We start from the raw sequence: 22,294 nt of genomic DNA on the forward strand, positions 1-22,294 counted from the left end.
CAGAGCCCACAAAGTATATGTGCTTAAATATATTAAATATATCTGAGTATATTTGCTCAAGCAGTTTTATTTGACCAAAACTGGATCAAAATAGGTAAGTTGGTAAAGTATTCCTAAAGACTTGATCACAGGCTTGGGCATCTACAATTGCTTTGCTTATAAGCAACTATTAGCTAATGACCTCTTTTGCATATATAAATTTGTTTGATATAGTGAAGGACACCAGAGACAAGAATTCTTAGAATTTAGTTTTCAGAGTCACTCCAATAACAAGTTACCTAATAAAATGGCAAGAAATAAAGTAAATTTAGATGTTTTCTTGCAAAAACATCATTATATGGTATAATGGATTGAATGCAGACTTCTGCAAAAAGTAATTTAACTTTTTTTCCCAGGCAATTAATAGTTACTGAGGAGTTCTTCACTAAGAAGTTCACTCTAAACACATATACGGACAAAGGAAAACAAAGAATTTCTATATATAACACAAATTTCAGGGAGAAAAGAGGACTTTTATTGTAAAAGAAGTATGTTATACCAAATCTTTTTTACTCAAAGAAATGCTGGTAAATATTTACCAATTAACTCTCTGGGGAAAAATTATATATGACACACTTTTACATTTAATCTGTATTAATAACATCTTCTCAATTACTTTTCTCAAGGTAGATAAACAATAAAACAATAATTTAAATATATTTGTACCATTTGCCAATTCCCAAGGTTCACACTGAAAATTTAACAATGGGCTTCTGGTTTCAACTAGCTTACTATACCCCTACTTTGATTCTATTTGATTGCCTCTCACCTAGACTATTATAATAGTATTCTATAAAAAAATTTTTTTAAATCTTTACCTTGTCTTGAAATCAATACTGGTGGTACCACTCTTCTGCCTTGGAACAGTATTGTTTTTAAGTGACTTGCCCAAGGTCACACAGCTAGGAAATGTCTGAGGACCCAGGACCTCCTGTCTCTGGACCTGACTCTCAATTCACTGAGCCACCTAGCTGGCCCCAATAATATTCAAACTGCTGAAATAATCTACTGAAAGTAGAGGTCTGATCATGTCAGCCCATCTTGGCATGAGCCCAACATGCCCAAGCACTACTAGAGGTGAGTTATCATATCCAGAAATAGGATTCTAACATTTTGTTGATCTTGAATCTCTTGGGCAGACAATCTGGTGAACCCCATGGATTTCTCAGAATAATGTTTTAGAGGAAAAAAATGAATATAGAGGGTTATGAGAAACTACTTATAAAAGGATATTTCTTATATGTGCATGTATATAAATATGCATGCATGTATGTATAAGAGTAGAACATACATAAATATTAAGACTTTTGAGAATACCCGCTGTTGAATAAGAAGCAAAATCCTCAGACTCATAATTCAGGCCCCTCTAATCAACTATATGTATAATATAATATGTATAATATACATATATGTGCATATATTTATACAATATGTCTGTATATATTTATATGTAGAAATATATTTACAGATATTCAAAGAGCAATTATTACAGAAATGTCTTTACATGTTGTGGAACTACCCATGTAAGAAGAAAAGATGCTCAAATAAAAAAAGATGCTCATCTGACATCATGGTATGGTGATGATCTTGGAGGTCAGGGTTCCTGGGTTCCAGTTTCCTTTCTACTATTATTTTTGTGATCTTGGACCTTATGCTTTCTGAGACTCATCATCCTTATTTGTAAAATGAAGGGGTTAGATGAGGTGATATTTATCCAAAATCCCATCTACCTCCCAATCTATTATAACAAAGGTTTTCCCAGAGCTTCCTTATGAAAGGGCATTCTAGCAACCATTTAGTCTCTGAAATTTCAAAAAGGTTGAGTCCTTATCAAGACACAAAAATGTTTATCCATCAGGCATTGACCTTGGATGGATCACAGATTGATTCCTTTATTCCACTCTGGTTCTGTTCCTGATAATCTAGACTGCTTTTTTTTTTTTATCATGACCCAAGTAGTCTTCTCATTAAGAAACATTGACTTTGTCCAAGAAGCAACAGCCTCTAATCAATCAGTCCTTCCCAGAACCTATTTTTGTTTTTTTAGGAAAATAATTAGGAAAGTCATGTTTATTTCTTTTGGGGCACCTCACCTGAGTCTCTGAATTTCTTTCTCAATTATATGGGTACCTTTCCCTTCCTTTCATTTGAGCTTCTTTTTTTTTAAAATATATTGTCTTCTTTCTTTAGATTGAAAGCTCCTTGAGGGAGTCTTCTTCCTTTTTACTTTTGTTTCTATTCCCAGTGCTTAGCATAGTAACTGGCACATAGTCGGCATTTCAATTTCATAAAATTATCTTTGATTTAATAATAATCAATCCAGATTGGATTCAGTAAGAGTTCTTGCTAATTACCGAGAACTAAGAAAGTTTAAAAAAGTATCTTCCCAAATGACTTTTTTCTGGATTGTGAATACAGCTTTATTTCACACGTGTCCCCAAATCTTCTGCCACAATAAGCCAAATCTTCCTTTTAATTATCTTATTTTCCTCACCAATAAACAAGCAGTCCCTAATTAATTTTAAGCATTTTCTGCCAGAATGATATATTTTTTTTTTCTTTACAATTGCTTTCTAATAATGATAGGAAAAATAGTATATGTCCTTTGGCCGCCTTCAAAACTTCTTATGTTCTTTCCTCAGATTTTGCCTAGTGAATTAATTCAACTGAAATAACACATTTTGTAACCATGATTTTTGAAAGCCAAGGTCAACGAATATAGAATTATACTGACCTTTTTTATGGCAGGTAAGCATTAGGAGTAGTTTAAATTTCTAACCAACATGAGGAAGAAGTTTCTAAAGATTAGGCTTTTTAAAAATGGAATGGCCTGCCTCTTAACATAAGGAATTCTCCATTACTGGAAGACTTTAACCATTAAGAATATGTCTTTAGCAATAATGTTATATAAGGATTTTCTCAGTTGGGCAGTTTATATAATTTAGGCTAAGTATTTTGAAATTTTATTTTCTTATTTGTTTTAAATTTACATATCAAATGTAATTGCAGTACAAATATCTCAGTCTTTGTTTCTCTTCACAAAGATTTCCATATTTTATTTTAAATTGACTGCTGAACAAAGGAGAGAGAAGGAAATCAGTTGACCCAGAGATATTCTGGACTCAGCTCCATATTGTTATGTTTTCATTATGAATTTGGCAGAATGTTTGTAAAATTTCCATTGTGAGCATTTGCTCCTCAGAATTTGATAAACACTATAAATCAGGATTGGGTGGTTTTGGGTTTTTTTTTTTTGCTCTTATTGTCTAGATTTAAGCAAATGATGTAGAACATTTTAATTACGAAAATTGTTTAAAAGTATCTTGTGAGCATATTTTTTGGTGGGGAGAGGAGATTGTTAGGCACATACCAACAAGCTTTAATTTAACCTCAGGTGGAAACAGAAACTCTTACATTTGAAAGTCTCGTAGCAGGTCATCTTAAAAATCCCTTGTAATTTTAGGATTTCATGATGCTATTACACAGTGCTTATTTCCAAGTAGACTATTCAGTCTCCTAAGATGCTCAAGTACTTCCCCTTCTCCCCAACAAATAAAAAGGGCTTTATTCTTCCCATTTCCAACCTAAAGTGGCAAGTTTTAAATTATGGTGAAATAAAAAAAAAATTACACATTAATTCACCATTCCTTTTTTGATCTAGTTCCCCATTTCACATACGTAAGAAATAAAGTTACCAATATAGTAAAGACTTCTATTTAAAATAGTCTACTGATTTCTTAGGGCAAAAAGCTACAGTTTTATCTGTATAACTTTCCCTTAGCATTTTAATTTAAAGTTTGAAAAGCCTTAAAATTTCTGACAATGAATTTCTCATTTGCATAAGAGAATAATATACAGAAACAAGAAATGTTTCAATTGGAGTATATGGAAAAATTGAATATGCTATAGCTTTGAATAGATGTCATTGATCTATCTTATGAAAGCGCTGGCCTTGAGCGTAGTCTTCATGTTTCTAAACACTAGAATGTAATATGTATTACAAAACATTCTCTTCCTCTCTGTGACTAAATTAAAAGAAAGAGCAATTATGTATTAACAGAATTAATTTTTTTGGCTAAAAATGTTATTTCTACCAGAATATAACTGTAGGAAAAAAAGTGCTCAGTTTTAATTTCATAGCTTTGCATAAGATTGTGTTTACGGTGCCATTATCCACAAAAGCCTTCCATAGGGTATTTTTCTCTTGTAATTAAAACAGTGGGAATTAATGACAGACTGGGGAAGCTTGCTGTTTTTGTAATAATGAATTGAACTACTTTGAATGGGTAAAAAATGTTAATACAGTGATTATTTCAGACTGAGCTAAGTCATGTCATAGAAGATAAAAGCATTAAATTTGCATTAGGCTATTTTTTTATGGAACAGAATACAGTGAAACTGGATAAAGGTAGTCCAACTTTGCCATACATTAATATAATTGTAGAGCAATATAAAAGTTGGGCTTGAAATAAAGTGGTACTGACAGTAAAACTACCCTACTGATCTTTGTAATGCAAAGCCATTGGCTTAATAAAATCCTTCCATTCTCTTTGTACGATTTTTTTTTTATTTTTCAATCCATTCTCTCTCACTATTTTTAGGGGTTTTTATTCTTTTTGTCACTGTTGAGGGTAGATAGAGCTTTTCATTAAAACTTTGCTTACCAGGAAAGTAAAACATTCCTTATAGACTTCTGAATTGTTTGGTCTAGAAGAACTAAAACTAGTGGGAGGAGTGATCTTGCCAACAAAACATAAGAAAATTCTTATGAAACTAAATTGTTACGAAAATCATATACTAGGACACATAAAGAAAAATGTTCTTGTTCATAATAAAGTGCACCAACTTGCTCAGCATGTATTCTAGTAGGATTTACATACCTTTTATGGTCTTATACCTGTGTCTGAAACTTTTAGACCTGAATATTAAGCTTGTAATCTTATTAAAGTTTTAAAAATAAGATACACAAGTAAATGTATTTTATGTCTAAAAGGATTAAGTGTAAGACAACAATTGTCTGCAATTATTTTTTGTAGTAGCAAGAAACCATTCAGTAACACTCAGAGGTAATGTGGGAAAGAGTAGAAAAAGTATTGAAGTTAGAATCAGAGGAACTAGGTTCAAATCTCAGCTCAAAATTTATTTCCTATGAAACCAAATCAGCAAGCATTTATCAAGAGTTCGAATATGCCAAGCATTTTAGGTGCTGGGAAACAAATGTAAGTAAAAAAGAAAGACCATTCCAGCCCTTGAGGAATGTATTTGCAACACTCAGAAAGTCCCCCAAATTTTGAACATGCTCAGTTTCCCCTACTCTTGTTAATTCACTTATTAAGGGGCAAACTTAGAACGAATGGTTAGATGGTAAATTAGCACTGAGGAGAGATAATTGAAGATAAATGAAAAAAACGTATACCCTGAACCTAAGTAAAGGAGGCTTATTAAATGATAATCTGCATAGCAGACAGAGGTCTTAGGATGGCAAAGAGGCTACAAACCTTCATGTCTACATCCAGATTTGGTTGTACATTCTAAATATAGTTCTCCAACTTCCCCTTTTGTAAAGGAAACAAAAAAAATCCTTGTTGATGTGTGTTAATGATGCTCCATCACTTTGGAAGAGGGAAGGTGAAGGGTCCCCAATGGTGTCTGTTGGGGAACCAAGACATTATCTGATCCTCTGTGACCAGACCTTTGCTTTGGGATCTTTGAGTATTATAATCTCTCTAAGGGGCAAAGGTTGGATATAGGTATGTGAGAAGAGACTCAACTCATCCCATGATTGACTGAGCTTAATCTCATAGAGAGAAAAGTCAAGTCTTCATGACCTTGACTGACCTCTGAAAATTATCCCCTGTGCATGGGACCAGGTACTGATACAAAGAAGAAAAATGCTAAGTTGGTTAATGGCCTGAGCTTCCAATCTCATATAAAACTCCCAGAGGCACTATGAAGCATGCTTTAGGTACATTCCCTCAGGATGTGTTAAAGATGTAAGCCCCACCCCAAGAAATAACCCAAAATTGCCTGATGCTACTGATGCTAGACTAGAATACATCCTAACAGAAGCCCCTTCATATATATATATATATATATATATATATATATATATATATATAATGTTTTATATACAGAATAAATGGGAAATAATTAAAAGATGGAAGGTACTAGAATTGAAGAGTTGGGAAAGGTTTCTTATAAAAAAATGGAATTTTAGCTGAGACTGAAAGTAAGTCAGGGAAACCAACAGCCAAAAATGAGCGGGAAAGAATTCTGAGTTCGGATAATGGTCATAGAGGATTCTTGGAAGCTGGGAGATATAGAGTCTTAGTTGTGGAACAGCCAATGATGTCAGTGTCCCTGAATCAGACTATGTGTTGTGTAGAGGAGTACAGTAGCTAGAAAGGTAGGAGGGGGCTAGGTTAGAAAGACTTTGAATGCCAAACAGATGGTTTTATATTTGCAATAGGCAGCTTCTGGAATTTACTGAAGAGAGGATTTGCTAGGACTAGACAGGTCCTCCAGGCCTGTATTCCTCACTTTATTGGACACCTTGCTTTTAATGGGAAAAAGATTCTCTGAATATGGAAGGCTTTTCCACAAACAACCCAGGTGCCTGCTTTCTAAGTATATACATTTCTTCCTGAAATTTCATTCATGTGTCACCAAATACAGAACTTAGATGGATGGGTGGACTTAGTAGGGAGATATATTTTGGCTCAGAATAGAAAAGAATTTCCTAGCAATTAAAACTCCCCCAAAGTAGTTTGAGATAGTCCATAAAGAGTAAATTGAATTCACTGGATTTATCAAAAGTAGGATAATGGCTTGCAGGCAACTAGGGTGGCAGAGTAGATAGAATACTGGACTTGGAGTCAAGATTCTAATTCAAATCTTACCTCAGATAATGATGATGGGTGATTCCAGACAAGTCACTTAACTATTCTCAGCCTCAGTTTTTTTATCTATAAATGAGAATGATAATAATAACTGCTTTACTTTTTTATCTATAAATGAGAATAATAATAATAATAACTGCTTTACCAGATTTTTGTCAGAATAAAATGAGCCAGCCTATCAACTGTTTTGCAAATCTAAAAAACAAAAGAAAACCTGGTTGTGGTTTTCCTGCAAGATACACTAAATTAAGCCAGATGAGCCCTGGTCCCTTATACCTGTTAGACTTGTCATTATAGATATCTAAGTAAATATTTGCCAGTAATCTCAGGGATCAGGATAACAGTGAGTTTTTGTTGTTTGATTTTTAAAAAAAATGTTCATATAATTATAAGGAAGGGATATATAATGTACTAAAAATTAAGAAGCACATTTGACAGGAATAGTCAAGAAACGAGGTCAAAGTTTCAAATGAATACTTTCCTTCAGTGCCTCTCATCCACAAGTCAGAATTTAGATAGAGAAGATTGGATGGCATCTCATCTTAGTGCTCTACGAATTCCATCCTTTCATCCAAAGACTTTTGAAAAGGAAGCCTTCCTATGTTCATAGGTACAGAATCTCTAGGACTAGTCCCTGAGATTTTGTTTTATGCAGAATGCACCGTAATCCCACCTCCTCATTCTTGAGATTTTTTTTTAATCTATTTAGGATATTAGAACTGGAGCTTATAATGAGCCCATCTCAGGGAAAGCCAGTGTTGTCAGATGGAAAAAGAAGAAATGGATGGATGTCAGTCCTTATTGTTTACAGACCCATATTATGCCGATTATATAGGCACGTAATGTTAGGAAGGTTGTGTTTCAGCATGATGCTATTATAATAATAGTGGCAGGACTAGTGTTTGAATATATTTGCACAATGCCTGGGTTCAGAGAAAGACTGAGCTGGTATCTGTTAATCTAAAGGTTGGTGTATTAATAGGCTGCACACTTCATTGATTTTTAATTAATTTCTAAAGAGACACAGAGGATAACGACCACAGCCCACAGACATCTCTGCACTTATTGCAACCCACATCTCTATTGATCGCCTGCCTAAGGAGCAGAAGTAATCCATTTTAAATACACTTCTTGGAGAGAGTGCATGCACTACACAATATACTCCTCCCATTGTAATTGTATTGGCAAGAGGTCAATGGAAGAAAAAAAGGTAGCATGTTTAGTATTCTGCTAATACTGTGAGATGAGCTTTGGCCCACATTTTATTTTGTACAGAAGCTGTAGCTTTTACAAAAGTAGTGTTTAACTGAGGAGGGTTTTTTTTTTTCAAGTAGAGCATATTTTTTTCCTTACTTTTTAGTACTGCTACTCAAAATGTGGTTTTATAAAGGGCTTCCCAAAGTACTACATTTTTGAAGCACAAGTTAAAAGGCAGATTTAAAACAAGTAACCAAAAACAAATACAAGAAGTAGAAGAAAGGAAAAGAAGCTACAGATGATGTCAATCTCAAGGATGCCACCTTGTATTCTGACCACTTTAGGAGCATGGCTGGACAGAATTTCTATCCATTTCTATTTTGACTAAGTAAAGGTGTAGGCTGAAATTGCTGCTCTCTATGCCCTCTCCACATCCAAGTAGAAACTGCAATTTTCCTAGAAATTTTATAAATTGTCTTTTTAAAGAAATTCATCTTGAAGCAAACATGATTCTATGATTATTTTAATAAACGTTCAGTATTTGAAAATTCCATTTTCTGGGGGCAGCTGGGTAGCTCAGTGGATTGAGAGGCAGGCCTAGAGACAGGAGGTCCTGGGTTCAAATCTGACCTCAGACACTTCCCAGCTGTGTGACCCTGGGCAAGTCACTTAACCCCCATTGCCTAGCCCTTACCACTCTTCTGCCTTGGAGCCAATACACAGTATTGACTCCAAGACAGAAAGTACGGTTTTTTTTTTTTTAAAGAAAATTCCATTTTCTTCCCATTACTCACCTTGCAAGTTTTTGTTTGTTTGTTTTTTGGTAAAGAAGGCATTTACAAAACTTCAAAGTGCTCTTTAATTATGAGTTGTTTATTAAAGTTGGTATCATCATCTTTTCATCTTTTTAAACAGAATTTAGTAATTGTTTAAACAATTTTAATGGAAATCAAATACAAATGATCCTGGGGCATTACTGTCTTGTTATTATTCCTTCCTATTTTTGATTCCGCATGCTATCTCACAGTTAGATAAAATCACCACTTTTTATAATTCAATGAAAGCAATTCGCTATAAACTCACTGAAAACATAATAGGGATAACTGAAATAGTAGCAGGACAACAGGGAAGGTATACACCTTGTCTTGTTCTCATGTAGTTCTGATTTCTTCCCCATGGTTTCTGTATTTTGGAAGCTTTTTTATTCTGTTTAGTTTGGAAATTACCATTATTCTATTTGGAAACATTTATTAAAATATTCTTAAATTTCTGTGGATGAGTATTCTATCTAGATGGTTGTGGCCAGTAGTTTTATCTGTGATATGACTAGTTTTAGCATGACTTATTTATTGAATTCTCAATGATAGTTTGGCTTTTGTAAGGGAGTGGTTTTCTCTCTTAGTATAAGGAGAAAAGTGAGTTTCTGATGTATAAATCTGGCAAATGGATTTTGTCTGTTTAGCTTATAGGATCCTGTGATTATGGATTTAGAGCTGAAATTGAAATTAGACATTGTTGGGACCAACTTCTTCATTTTTCAGAAGAAACATAGGTCCCACGATGACTAACCCAGGGCTATACAGTTGTTTAATGTTTATTGTTTAATTCAAAACCAAGTCTTTTTGTCAATAAAACCAGAGTTCTCTCCATTATGCTATGCTGCCTTGAGGTAGTTAATAGGTCCTAAATTTTGGCAATGGGTGACATGTTGTGCAATATTTACCATTTACTTGAATACATTGCATAAATTTAAAATTTTGGATTCTGAAAGAATAAATTTATTCAAATTTTTGGCAAGGATGACCTCTTCCTAAATTGCTATTATAAACAACTTGCTAGTTGATAAATATGCATAACAACATCATTTTTTATGTTTTCTTTTCAACATTTTGTTGATTGAATCATTGGGGATGTTATCCATGTAGGGCCTTTTGATTCTACTCTTGGATCTCAGCCATTTCATAGGCTCATCTGGAGGTAAATCACTTTTGTTTACATTCAACCAATTTAACAGCATTTATTTATTGCCAGTTTTTACTCTTGTTCAGTGAGGTAATGTCAGTTGGTTTCTAAAATATTTCTGTAAATCCTTAACTGCTTATCATGTGTTTTGAGTACATCCATCAACTCTTATTTTTTAATATAAAATATTAAAAGTTGGCTTGTAATGGCAAGCCTTACATAGTTATTGTATTTTATTTTTTACATATTAATACAATTTTTAATAATTGCTTCCTGACATTCTGCTAGCCATGTTCTCTCCCTCCCTCCCATTTTTATTCCCCCCCCCAAGAAGACAAGTAATATAGCATAGATTGCACAGGAGTTATACAATACATATTTTCATGTTTATCATGGAGTGAATCAAGACACACATAGCTTACACTAGAGAAATATCCATGGGAGAAATAAAATGAATAATGGTATTCTTCAATCTGTATTCAAACTGTGTCCACTCCTTCTATAGCAGTGCAGTCTTTTTGTCATCAGTCCTTTGGGTTCATCCTAAATCTTTGCATTTCTGGGACCTCATATAAGGTCAAAATATATTCATTTTTTTGGTAAGCTTAATGTTATAGAAGAATACATTAAAATTAGTTCTACACTGTTGCTGATTGCTCTAAACAGATTTACAATGAATGTTATAATTTCTACTGTGTTAGCTGGCATTTATATAGTACTCTAAGGATTGTTAAGAATTTCCAAATATTATCTCATTTGATCATCAAAACAACCATAGGAAATAAGTGCTATTGCTATTATTCTCCTTTTATAGACAAGGAAATTGAGGGAGGAGTAAAGTGAGTGGCCCCAAGTCACATAGTCAGAATGTGTTTCTTGTCTTCCTGAATCTTTGGCTAGGGCCCTCTCTACTGTACCACCTAGCTGCTCCTTATTTTATTTTTAATATAATTATTAACTATAATATGATAATAATTCTTATTTTTTCATTCTGAGTGCCTTTAAACACATTTCAAGAGTTAGCCTTAGAGCTGGGAAAATATAGTTTCAAGTCCCATCTCCAACCCAGAATGAGTGTCTGACCTTAGGCAAATCACTTAAACTCTCACTGGCCTAGGCAACGATGGAAGATTACAAAATACTGCCTGGAATTATAAAGTTTCTTCACCTGGGTATTATCTTATAATGGTGAAATCACAAATCTTAGCTCTATCCTCCTATTGTTATAAACAATCCTCTGTGCAACCAGGATGAATAAATTATTCTCTGAGAATTAAAATTTTTTTTTCTCTTCACTAGAGCAAATCTAATCCCCTTTTATGAAAATCATGGTAACTTGCCATCATGATCTTCCTGTGCTTGAATCATTATAGCAATTTAACCTTATGCTACATACTTTGAGTCTGATTACATGTAGCCTTGTGTTATTGTCTTAGTGTTTAAATGACAGATGTCTTGCCTTCCATACCATATGATGAACTTCCCTATACAGGAATTGTGTATTTTTGCATCCTTTATAGTGCCAGTCATCTTCAGAGTTCTTCATTTTGTATGTGTGTGCTTTGAATTAGACATATGATTTCATCCTATGGAGGAATATTTAGTGTAGAAACTATTTCTATTCATGAAGATTGATGGCTCATCTATAACTTATATATAATATCTATATCTATATATCTATATAATAAATGTTGAGGGTATAATGAAGGAATGAAAGGATTTATTTTTCCAAATTCACACAAGGCAGGACATAAATGTTAATTTTCTGACTATAGGACCAATCCTTTATATATAATAAAAGAATGATTTTCTTTAGGATTACCAGAGATTAAATAAGAATGTAAAATAGCAACAATAAAAAATAAACCCTCCAGAAAGAAAAGGTAAAATGATGAGAGGTAATTAAGAGAGCCCTTTTCCCATCTCTTTTCTGTTGGTCAGCAATACCTACCAATAGGTAACCAGCACCTGGACCTCTTGAGCTCATGAAAGAGCCTTGAAGGCCATAGATAACCAAATAATCATCCTTCTTTGGTCACTTGTGATCAGGTAAGGAAATAATAAAGCAGAAGAGACAGGTAAGGACTTTAGAAGCCACTCATGCTCTGGCTACCATGTACATTTATCTGCCATGCTGTTACTTATTATCATAATATAAGAGCAAGAGTTGAAAAGGGCTATCTAGTCCAAATACATACTTTTATAGCTGAAGAAACTAAGGTCTGGAGAAAAATGATCCAAAAATCTCAAGAAGGGGAGAGAAATTTTCATTCTACTTACTAGAAGTCTAAAAACTAAACCTTAGAGTTCTCAACTATACATGCATCAAAGGGAAAGACAAAGAAAGGCAGAGACTCTGCCGCCTCGGTTTAAAGACTACTGAGGGCACAATCCTTCCCACCCTTCCCCCATCATAGATATCAAAGTACCCATCAGGAATTTTTGGTTAGGCATGCCCTTAAGCATGAGGCTAGGACCCTCTTCTCCTCCCCCCAACTATCACTAAGGAAGTTTCCTACCAACTTTTTTACAATATCATTTTTACAATTACGTAAATTTGCATAAGGGCAATTTAAGAACTACATGTTACAGAGATTAAGATGTGTTTAAATGTATCCTAAGAAGGATAAAAACACTTAAGGGTCCTCAGCCCATCACTCAACCAGTCCTTTACTGGCATCAACAATTAGTAGCACAATAAAGTTTCAAGATGGCCTCTGAAGTTGACCTTATTTCCAATCCAAGCCAATGTACACTTAGGGGTTAATTCAAAGCCCAAAGGGACAAATGAAAGGGAACAGGGAAATTATTACATTATTACACATTCTGGGAACACAATATTTGCCTTTACTGTGTGCTTGTTATCTTTGCCTTTCAATATCCTCAGTTTCCATCATGGGCTAGCTGAATTTCTGCCTCGAAGGATTTCTCCCATTCCATTCCCCAGATGATAGGGTTTTCTTCCTTCAGATTTTCCCACAATACTCCTCTGCTTCTTTCCCCTCTCCTTGTTTGTGTAGCTTGTGTTAGGCTTACTGATGTAAAGATCTTAAAGGACTGTGAGTTCCTTGGAGGAAAGGCCAGCATTATATTTATCTTTATATGCTTTTAGTGTGTAATATATAAATTGTAGAAAAGTTGTCAATACTAATAAAAGTGTCCTGAGTTGAGCTGAACTGGGGAACTATTGAATGAATGACACTTCCTTTAAGTCAAACTGTTCATCTGGCTAGAATCTGAATTTTAAAAAATCTTAGTGAAAGAGTAGTATATCTACGTTAATGTCCTTGTATTGTATGAGGAGAATTCTCTCTCAACCTTTGAGACTCAACTATTATGAGAGTGACCTATTATTTTACTATCTCATAAGGAAGTAAAGATATCTGTCACTGAATATTGGAGCTGGTAGGGATAAAGAGCTTATTTGGTCAAATGCATCTATTATGCATAAGAAGGAAACTGAGGCTCATATAGGTTAAGTGATTTCTTAGAAGTTGTATAGCAAGTTAGCAGCAGAACAAGTAGTGAATCCTAGATCTCTTGATTTACTTTCATTCTTTTGTACTGCCTCCCATGGGAATTCTTGTGAAGTTGGCTCAATTATGAATATTTTTTTTTTGGAGGAAGCAGGTTATTCACCTCAACAAAAGGGAGAGAATGGATCTCTTCTTCTTATAAAAAATGCACTTATCTTCAGCCCTACACTAAGTAGTAGAGTTGATTTTTTTCTTTTTTCTTTTCTTTTCCCAGCAGGTATGGATATTTTAGAAGGAAAAGCAGAAAAGAGGAGAGAATATTATTTGAAGCCAGCTTTCCTGAAGCTTCTTGTTATTAAGAAAGCTTCTGATTATTAGGATGAAAACAGGAAAATGTCCTCCTGCCAGCTCTAGAGATTAATGTCCGTGAGAGCTGACTGCTGCTTGAAATTTTCTAGCTTCAGATATCTGTTTGATGATACTGTCACATGGTCTGGATGTAGGGAGCATGAGTTATTATCAGAATAAGTCAGGTCTCTCTTAACTTCACTTTAGCTTCCCAGGACTTGGTAGATCAACTGTTTTCCCTTAACTTGAAATAAATTGGTGCACTTTATGTTAAAGAATGAAAAAAAAATCTTCCTAGGAATATAAATATTTATTGATAAAAAAGACATAGGAAATTGAATTGATGCTCCATAAAATAGTTTTTTAAGTCCAGAAAACATTATTGCTATTATTGAACAGCTTACATGAATCAATTCTAATAAGAAATTAAAATTTAAAAAAATTAAAAAAAATAAAATTAAAAACCCTAATCCTGAGATGGATTTCAGACAGGCTTCCAAAAGCTAAGGAGCTGGATTACTCAAATTATCTAACCCTTACATAAACCTTTTTAATGGATATAAATGTAAAATAAATAAGTAAGACTCTCACAAAAGCAGTAAAAGTTATAATAAGCCAATTGGTCAAGTACGGACCGTTGTGGATAAAACCCATCGTGCAACTATTCAATCACGAACTAGACAAAAACCTCCAAAACATTTGTTACCCAAGAACTCCCCTCTGGTACTCAGTGACAAATGACAGATTCCTTGCTTACAGAAATGCTTTCTAGGTGATAAAGTAAGAAAGGAGAGCTCGTCTTCCATAAAGGAAACCTCAAGAGTCATACCTTCAGTCCGTTAGATTCTGACTGAAACTAAGTCTAAAGTTAAGTTTGTGGAAACGATGTATTGCTTTTATTTTGTACCCCTTGGCTTTATTGCTGTGTGGACGTGCCCTGTTGTACAGCTGCTATTGCAGCAATTCAGATATTTTAGGAGTCTGTTCTGCTGCATTGCAGTACTTCCTGTAAACTCCAAGGATTGCCTTCACCTCAGGGTATCAGGTCAGGGGCTCTTCTCTCCTGAATCCCAAGGTATTTTGCTTTGATGGTATCACATGATGACTCATTTTATCTTATGGCATTTTTCTGTCAGAAAATGATTGATTATAGTCTCAGGGCATTGGAGATGCCACCTCAGATCTAAGAGATTGCTTCAAAATAATCAATAACCCTCACCCAAATAAACACTTTATACAATCTTGACATTTCTTTCTCTCCTAGATATTGTTTCCTAGATTCTTATGTGGGAGAGGCTGCTGATCATTTCAATATTTATTAAACTCTTTATATTTTTCCAGAAGGCAGTAAATAGATCTTTTTAATTTACATTGTCTACCACACCCATGATGCATTGCCAACAGGTGGATTTTTACAAACATATTATTTTTGATGGTGATTACTTTAAAATGTATTTTTCTTTCTTACTTTTATGTATTTTGATATAATGGCTATATGTCTCATAATCATTATCCATAAATATCCACTTAGTGTCTACTGCCTTTTTGTTATACAAGTGATAAAAAGATGCTAATGAATATTGGTACAGTGGTACTTTATAGGGCATATAAGATACAGAATATCACCAAATGATGCTTACAATCATGGTAAGGGAAGGCTTTTGCTTCATACCTTTTCCCACTTAACTCCCTGATATATTTGAAAAGGCTCCATAACTTTTAAAACTAGATGAGAATAGGGTTTTTTTAAATATAATCTTGTGGGCTGGGGGTTCAGACCAGTGATTCCAGTGGTGAGGAGAAATCCCAGAAGTGATACTCCTTCCTATGTAACAGAGCAGAAACTCATCTGTAACTTACAGTTTTATAGAGACTTACTTAGGAGAATTGCGTGGTTAAATGGCTTGCCTATAATCACACAGTTAGTATTATGCTAGAGAGAAGTTTTACTGAGTGTGAGGTCAACCTGTCCACCACAAAATGGCAGTTAATGGAGAACAAATTTATTGTATAATGTTTCTACATTTTGCATAAATATTTGGTGACTATCTTTGCAAAAAATGGCATTTTAATTAAAGAAATTCTTAAAATGGTTCACATTCTTATTAATTTCAGTAATTGATGTTTCCATTCTCACAATTAGTCTTTGTTACTGTCGTAATTAAAGACTTATGGTCTAACTAAGGGTATATGGTCAAGAGCAGCTGATAGTTCAATGGACAAAGAGCCAGGCTTAGAGATGAGAGGTTCTGAATTCAAATCTGATCTCAGACACTTCCTAACTTTATGAACCTGGGAAAACCACTTAACCTCAACTATCTGGTCCTTACTACTCTTCTGCTTTGGAACCTGTGCTTAGTATCAATTCTAAGACAGAAGGTGAGGGTTTTAAAAAAGGGGAGATGACACTACATGATCAAAAGAACTTACTAAGAAATGCAGTGAATCAGTATTAGAATTAATGTTTATTGTTTTATCTCTTCCACATTAATACTTGTTACTACTCTTCATTTTAAAATGACTTCTTTTTATCACCACTATTTTTAGTAATCCTATGACTCCATAAAATAATATTCTGGTTTAGAAAGTGATTCTATATTAGAGTATATAGTCAGAAAATGGAACTTATATGGTATTTTCTAATGATGAAAAGTAAAACTCTAATCTTAATAACATTTTTGTAGGGGTACCATTTGTTAGGAAGCTAATTAAATTAGGGGTATGTTTCATTGACAGGTTTAGTTACACAAACCCCTATTGCTGAATGAAATGAAAATATACATTTTAATTCTAGTCAGTATTTAAGAAATAATTTTCTGATGATTCCAAACAAGTAGATTTTAGTGTTGCTGTCACTTTAAAAAACACATATTGGTTTCAATCCTCAAATATAAATTTTCTAATATTGATAACACTTAACATCAGAATATTATCCATAATCCTGAAATAAAAGTAGAATGACAAAAAAGATGGCTTTTTTCTTACTCCAAAACTAAATTTTTAGATTGAGAATTTTTTATTAAAATCATGAAATTTCTTTTATTTGGAAATTTCTTTAGCAGATAGAAAGAGTTATATATTTTTCAGATTCTCTAACTTCTAAGAACTGCTCATTTTGAGGGGCCTGGAGAAAACCAGTGTTCAAGAAATAGGAGAAACAATATATAAATCCTCAATTCTGTGTTGATTTCAGAAATTTAAGACTATTCATAGATGACACCAATTTACCGGGTGTCACAGGTTGCTGACTGATTGGGTGGTGTTATGTACTATCTCTTATTGGTGGTGTTTATCACACATATATACTGAATTTGGATCATGATGCTATCTAAAATAATCTTCTATTTTCCCCTCTTGCTGGCGTATGGTCTGTAACTGCTTGACCCATGTGATTTATATGTCTGTTTTCTATAGCTTTTGTTTTTATGTCAGAAATTGTTAATCCTTCAATGTTCTACAGTTCCAATTGTTGGCTGCCAACAGCATTGTTTTGCAATTGGCATGAGAGCATACTTCATCTTTCTATACATTTATAATAATTTGATTCCATATTGAATGATGTCTATGGCCACTGAAATCTGCTGATAAAGGGAATTGATTGTCTTTAATTATTCTCTCACCACTACACCACCCTCCACTCTCGATGATGTTAACATAATATGTACCTCTGAAATTATCTCATTGATCTCACCAAAAGATTTTTATTGAAGTTCATTTGAAGGTTCTTGGATTCCTTTCTTTAGGGCTAATTATAATTCGTAGAAAAATTTTTATTCATTCAATTTGCATATAGACACACACTAAATATTTTCCTTTTTAGTAACTAGCTATACCTCTTTGAACTTTCCAGTTTATATGTGCTTTTAATTGCATTATGCGCCTATAGGATTTAGGGAATGATCTATGTTTTTTAAGTCAATGTATTAAAGGATACCTTGAGGGTAAATACAAAATGTGTAATTTCATCATAGATTCTCATAATAACTACTATCATAAAAATCTTTATGAAAGAATAGACCTCTAACAACCTTAGACATCTGTTCTTTTATTATAATTAATAAACTTAAACAATGATGATAATCTTGATACTACTGCAAAACATCATGTAAACTTTTATTTTGAATGCAGAAGATTAATCTCTGATCTAGGAAGAAAATTATCAGGAGGCTATAAGAGGGTCAGCTGGGGTGTTCTCAGTTATGACACCTGGATGGTTCATTAGAGAGGCTAAGAGGTTGTTTAGGTTAAGAGAAATGAAAAAATGTTGATCCCCTTATGTCAGCATCTTACTCTTCCCTTTATGATATCAATAGGAAAAAAAAACAAGAGACATCTGGAGATTTTTTTTTCATAGTTAATTGAAATTGAAAATTGCCAGCCCCCATTTTTAATTTGTGGAGATTAAGTCTTTTCAAGAGAAGGCAATATCAATCAGTTGTAGACAAGAAAGGAAAAGCACTAGATATAACTAATTACTGTTTGGGGATGATTGTTTCACAGGGAATGATGTACCTGGAAGAAAGACGCCTTGTCCATAGAGATCTGGCAGCTCGTAATGTCTTGGTAAAGTCACCAAACCATGTGAAGATCACTGACTTTGGTTTAGCCAGACTCTTAGAAGGAGATGAAAAGGAATATAATGCTGATGGAGGGAAGGTGAGTGTCCCTTTTGAAAAGTAAGACTAATGAATATAAAATATTTGAATATCTTTCATGTGTATTCTTGTCTTAGTCACAAAATAAAAATTAACTCTCAAGCTCCTCTCTTGAATTTAGAGGCTTTCCCCCCTTAGAATTCCCTCTTTGGGGCTTTTTTTAAAAAAATGCCTTCTCCCTTTAATATGTAAGCTGCCTGAAGTTAGGGACTGTCTTTTTGCTTCTATTTGTACTCCCAGAAGTTTAACCCAATGTGTGGTGCCCTATGAATGCTCAATAAATATTTATTGATTCACTGATAGTATTTTGAATTGAAAAGTGGTCCTCCCCAACTTTCTCATTTTGTGGGTTCACTGAGACCCAGAGAGGTAGATCATAGTAATTTCCTCCCCAACTTTCTCATTTTGTGGGTTCACTGAGACCCAGAGAGGTAGATCATAGTAATTTCCTCCCCAACTTTCTCATTTTGTGGGTTCACTGAGACCCAGAGAGGTAGAAGATCATATTCAAGGACACATAGGTATAAGAGGTAAAGTTAGGGTTATAATTTTTTCTGATTATAAATTCAAGGTTCTTTTTGCTGTACTAGACTAAATTTATTTTTGTTAAAAATCATAGAATATATTCTTGAATTTTAAGAAAGACCAATTACACATGTATGAATCTTTACCAGACACTTTTAAACTTCATGCTTTCTGAGGAATTTTGTTGTTTAACTAGTAGGCTGTTAAATTTTAGAATGTGATTTCCCCCCTCCCCTAAAACTTCCTACAAATGTCTTCATAAATGCAAGATCCCTTAAAAGGTCAAATTAATACAGCATTCATAAATAACATCAATCTTACAACATTATTTTACCTTCTCCCTCATCTGTTCTAGGCTAATGAAAATTAGCATAAAATAAATTGAATATTTATGGTTTGAATTTCAAGGGCTTGATACTTAGGAATGTTAAGGCTTAAGATCACATAGCAAGATTGCACAGAAGGCCCCAGAAGTGTATAAATCATAGATCTTTACTGTGCTTGAGTATATACAGCTGTAGAGTTTGTCTAAAGTAAGATTCATTACAGCTTTAAATACCTAAGAAACATTAAGTCTTTATCAAGCCATTTGTGATTTAAAGTTGCTTCTTTAACTGAGTGTCCTCTAGTCCATAAAGTGTGCTAAGTTCTTGCCTTTGGGGAAATTACCTTCCACGTGGGTGCTGTTCCTTTTCCTTGAATGCAATGATTCTGTCAGAGTTACCTTGATATCACCTTGGTGGGCAGCCAACCACTTGTGATTATAAGTTCTTTGTCGTTTTTAACTTCCAACTGCACAGTACAATGTTTATTTTTCTCCATTGAGTCTAATTATATTTGTTATATAATTCTTCTGATCATATACAGGGATGATGCTTCTGACCCCCAGCAGGAAGGTGTATATTCTAACTTGCTTTCCCAACAACGGTGCTGAATTTGGCATAGATATTCCATCCATTTTCTCTTGTCCAGCTCTCCTTCTGAACAGTACACTTTATCCAAGGTGGTTAATTAGGAATAGGAAAAAATACAAGTACACTGTTTTCTAATTTGAATAGGAGAAAAGATTGGGGAAAAATATGGCAATCTGGACCTGTTGTAGGATCAGAGAAATGATTTAGAAACTATTAGGATCTCCATATGTCTCCAGCAACTAATAACATTTAAAATTTGATCATCTTTGTAAGTATAAGAAAGAGTATTTGGATTTGGTATTGTGAGTTTTCCATATTGGATGGATGATAGCCTGATTATATTAATCGGTTAGTATATTTGACTTTGGATTTCTTATAAGCCAGAGGCTCTCCATCTTCCTAGAGGATATTACATTTTTATTTTATGAACTACCCTTCATCTGTGTACTTGTTTTCTACCCTGAAGAATAAATAAATCCATATAGATAGGAGTAGGTATAGACAATTTGGAATAATCAGATTTAGAGAATGAAAACAATATTGGCTTTTTATGTAATTAAAAAATTCTCATTTCCTTATTTTTCTTTTCTTTAGATGCCAATTAAATGGATGGCCCTGGAGTGCATCCACTATAGGAAATTCACCCATCAGAGTGATGTTTGGAGCTATGGTGAGTAAATTTCCAATTGTCATTTAAGGCTGTGGGGTTTTGAGCTTTTCTAAAGGCAAGTAATTTTATTGTGCTAGTGGTACATATTTATTAAGCCTCTTTTCCTAAAGGAGTTAAGTGTTTTCTCTTTCTTACTTTAAAAAAATAAATCTAAATGGTATCTCCACCTGTCTTCTATGTTATTTCCCTGCTCTCTAAAATGTAATATCTCAGCCTCCCTGCTGGGCTGTCTTCTGTTAACTCTAGTCTGGTAGCACTTTTGCTGATCATTGTGACAGGAAAGGAAAAAGAAATCTCTTTTAGTTTAGGCACAGATTCATGGAATCATATGGCTCAAGGCCATAATTTTCAACAGCTCTTTGAAAATCCAACTCAAAAAGCAATGAATGTCAAAAAACATTTTCTGGCTTATGGAAGTTTCTGTACCACAGTCAGATAAAAGGGAATTTGTCATAACAGAACAAACATGGAAGAGAATAGAAAAGAACACAGAATTAGGAGAGGGAGATGGAAAGTGCAAGAGAGAGACTATTTGATGCAGCCTTGATTTTAATTTCACAAATAACTTTGGGAGCAATCAGAAAGGTCAGATGATGTGTAATTGAAACTGAAGCTGAGTGGATTTTAGAAATTAGAACATTTACTAAAAAGTTCTTAATTGTAATGTCAGGATGAGCAGTTTGGAAGCTGAGAGTTTGCCACAAGTCATTACAGGTACAAACAAGTATATGGCTATACCTTTCCCAGTGAAATCATGCTATGATCAATAATACTAAGCTGAATGCCCACTCTACATTAGAACCTGTGGTTGAAAACCATATCCCCTTGACTATTGTTTTGGGTTGGTATTTCATAGCACCCTAAACCTTTGGGCATCACTGAACACTACTACTGTGGAGTACATGAATTGATCTTCATTGCTCACAGGGGGAAAATATATCAATGATAATGCTTGAAAACAACTTTCTTGGATATGTATGAGCCATTGAAAGTCTGAGAATTTTCACGAGCCCCTAATTTTGCCTTCTCGATCTGAAAGTAGAAACTTCTGTTCAAGTTCAGTTTTAAAGAGTGTGGCAGAAAATGCTTGACAAAACCTGCTTAATACATGGTAGTGGGAAGAGTGAAATGAAAACAAATCTATCATATATATGTATGTATATTTGTGCACACTCATATATATATATATGGACATACACACAGACACATAGATACACATATAACATTTTACCTGTATCTCCCTTTATGTGAAATGACAGCCTAGTAAATACTATTATAGGGCTGCTGGTAAATTTTAAATGACCTTTAAAGCAAAGGAAAAAAAGGCAAAGTGTTAAGAAAACAGTCAGATTTTTAATATTAAAGTTTGTCTTTTGGGAGAAATTCTGTTTCTTGTGCTACATTATTTATTTTCATGTTGAACTGCAAAATCCTGGGGGGCTATTCTTAAGAGCAAAGGGGAGAGAAGGTAGATAAAGAGGGAGGGAAAGGCAAGGAGGAGAGGACATAGACAGAGGAGAAAGAGAAAGGTGGGGATTGTATATGTGCTGTTTTGAAACACAGCACAAACTATAACCCAAATCCATAAAATGCTTTAAGAAAAATCATC

At 34.0% G+C, this 22,294-nt stretch overlaps 1 protein-coding gene across 4 annotated transcripts in view; it reads left to right on the plus strand.

The window, feature by feature from the left end:
- The window catches only part of ERBB4 (erb-b2 receptor tyrosine kinase 4), a 1,424,132-nt gene that overhangs the window by 1,334,971 nt on the left and 66,867 nt on the right, over window positions 1–22,294 (plus strand). For all 4 annotated transcript variants that reach the window (XM_056807930.1, XM_001369059.5, XM_056807929.1 and 1 more), the window contains exons 21-22: window positions 18,422–18,577; window positions 20,610–20,685. In XM_056807930.1, coding sequence (XP_056663908.1) covers window positions 18,422–18,577; window positions 20,610–20,685 — 232 coding nt within the window. The remainder of the gene's footprint in view (window positions 1–18,421; window positions 18,578–20,609; window positions 20,686–22,294) is intronic.

This window comes from Monodelphis domestica, chromosome 8 (genome assembly GCF_027887165.1).
Source record: "Monodelphis domestica isolate mMonDom1 chromosome 8, mMonDom1.pri, whole genome shotgun sequence".
Classification (NCBI taxonomy): domain Eukaryota; kingdom Metazoa; phylum Chordata; class Mammalia; order Didelphimorphia; family Didelphidae; genus Monodelphis; species Monodelphis domestica.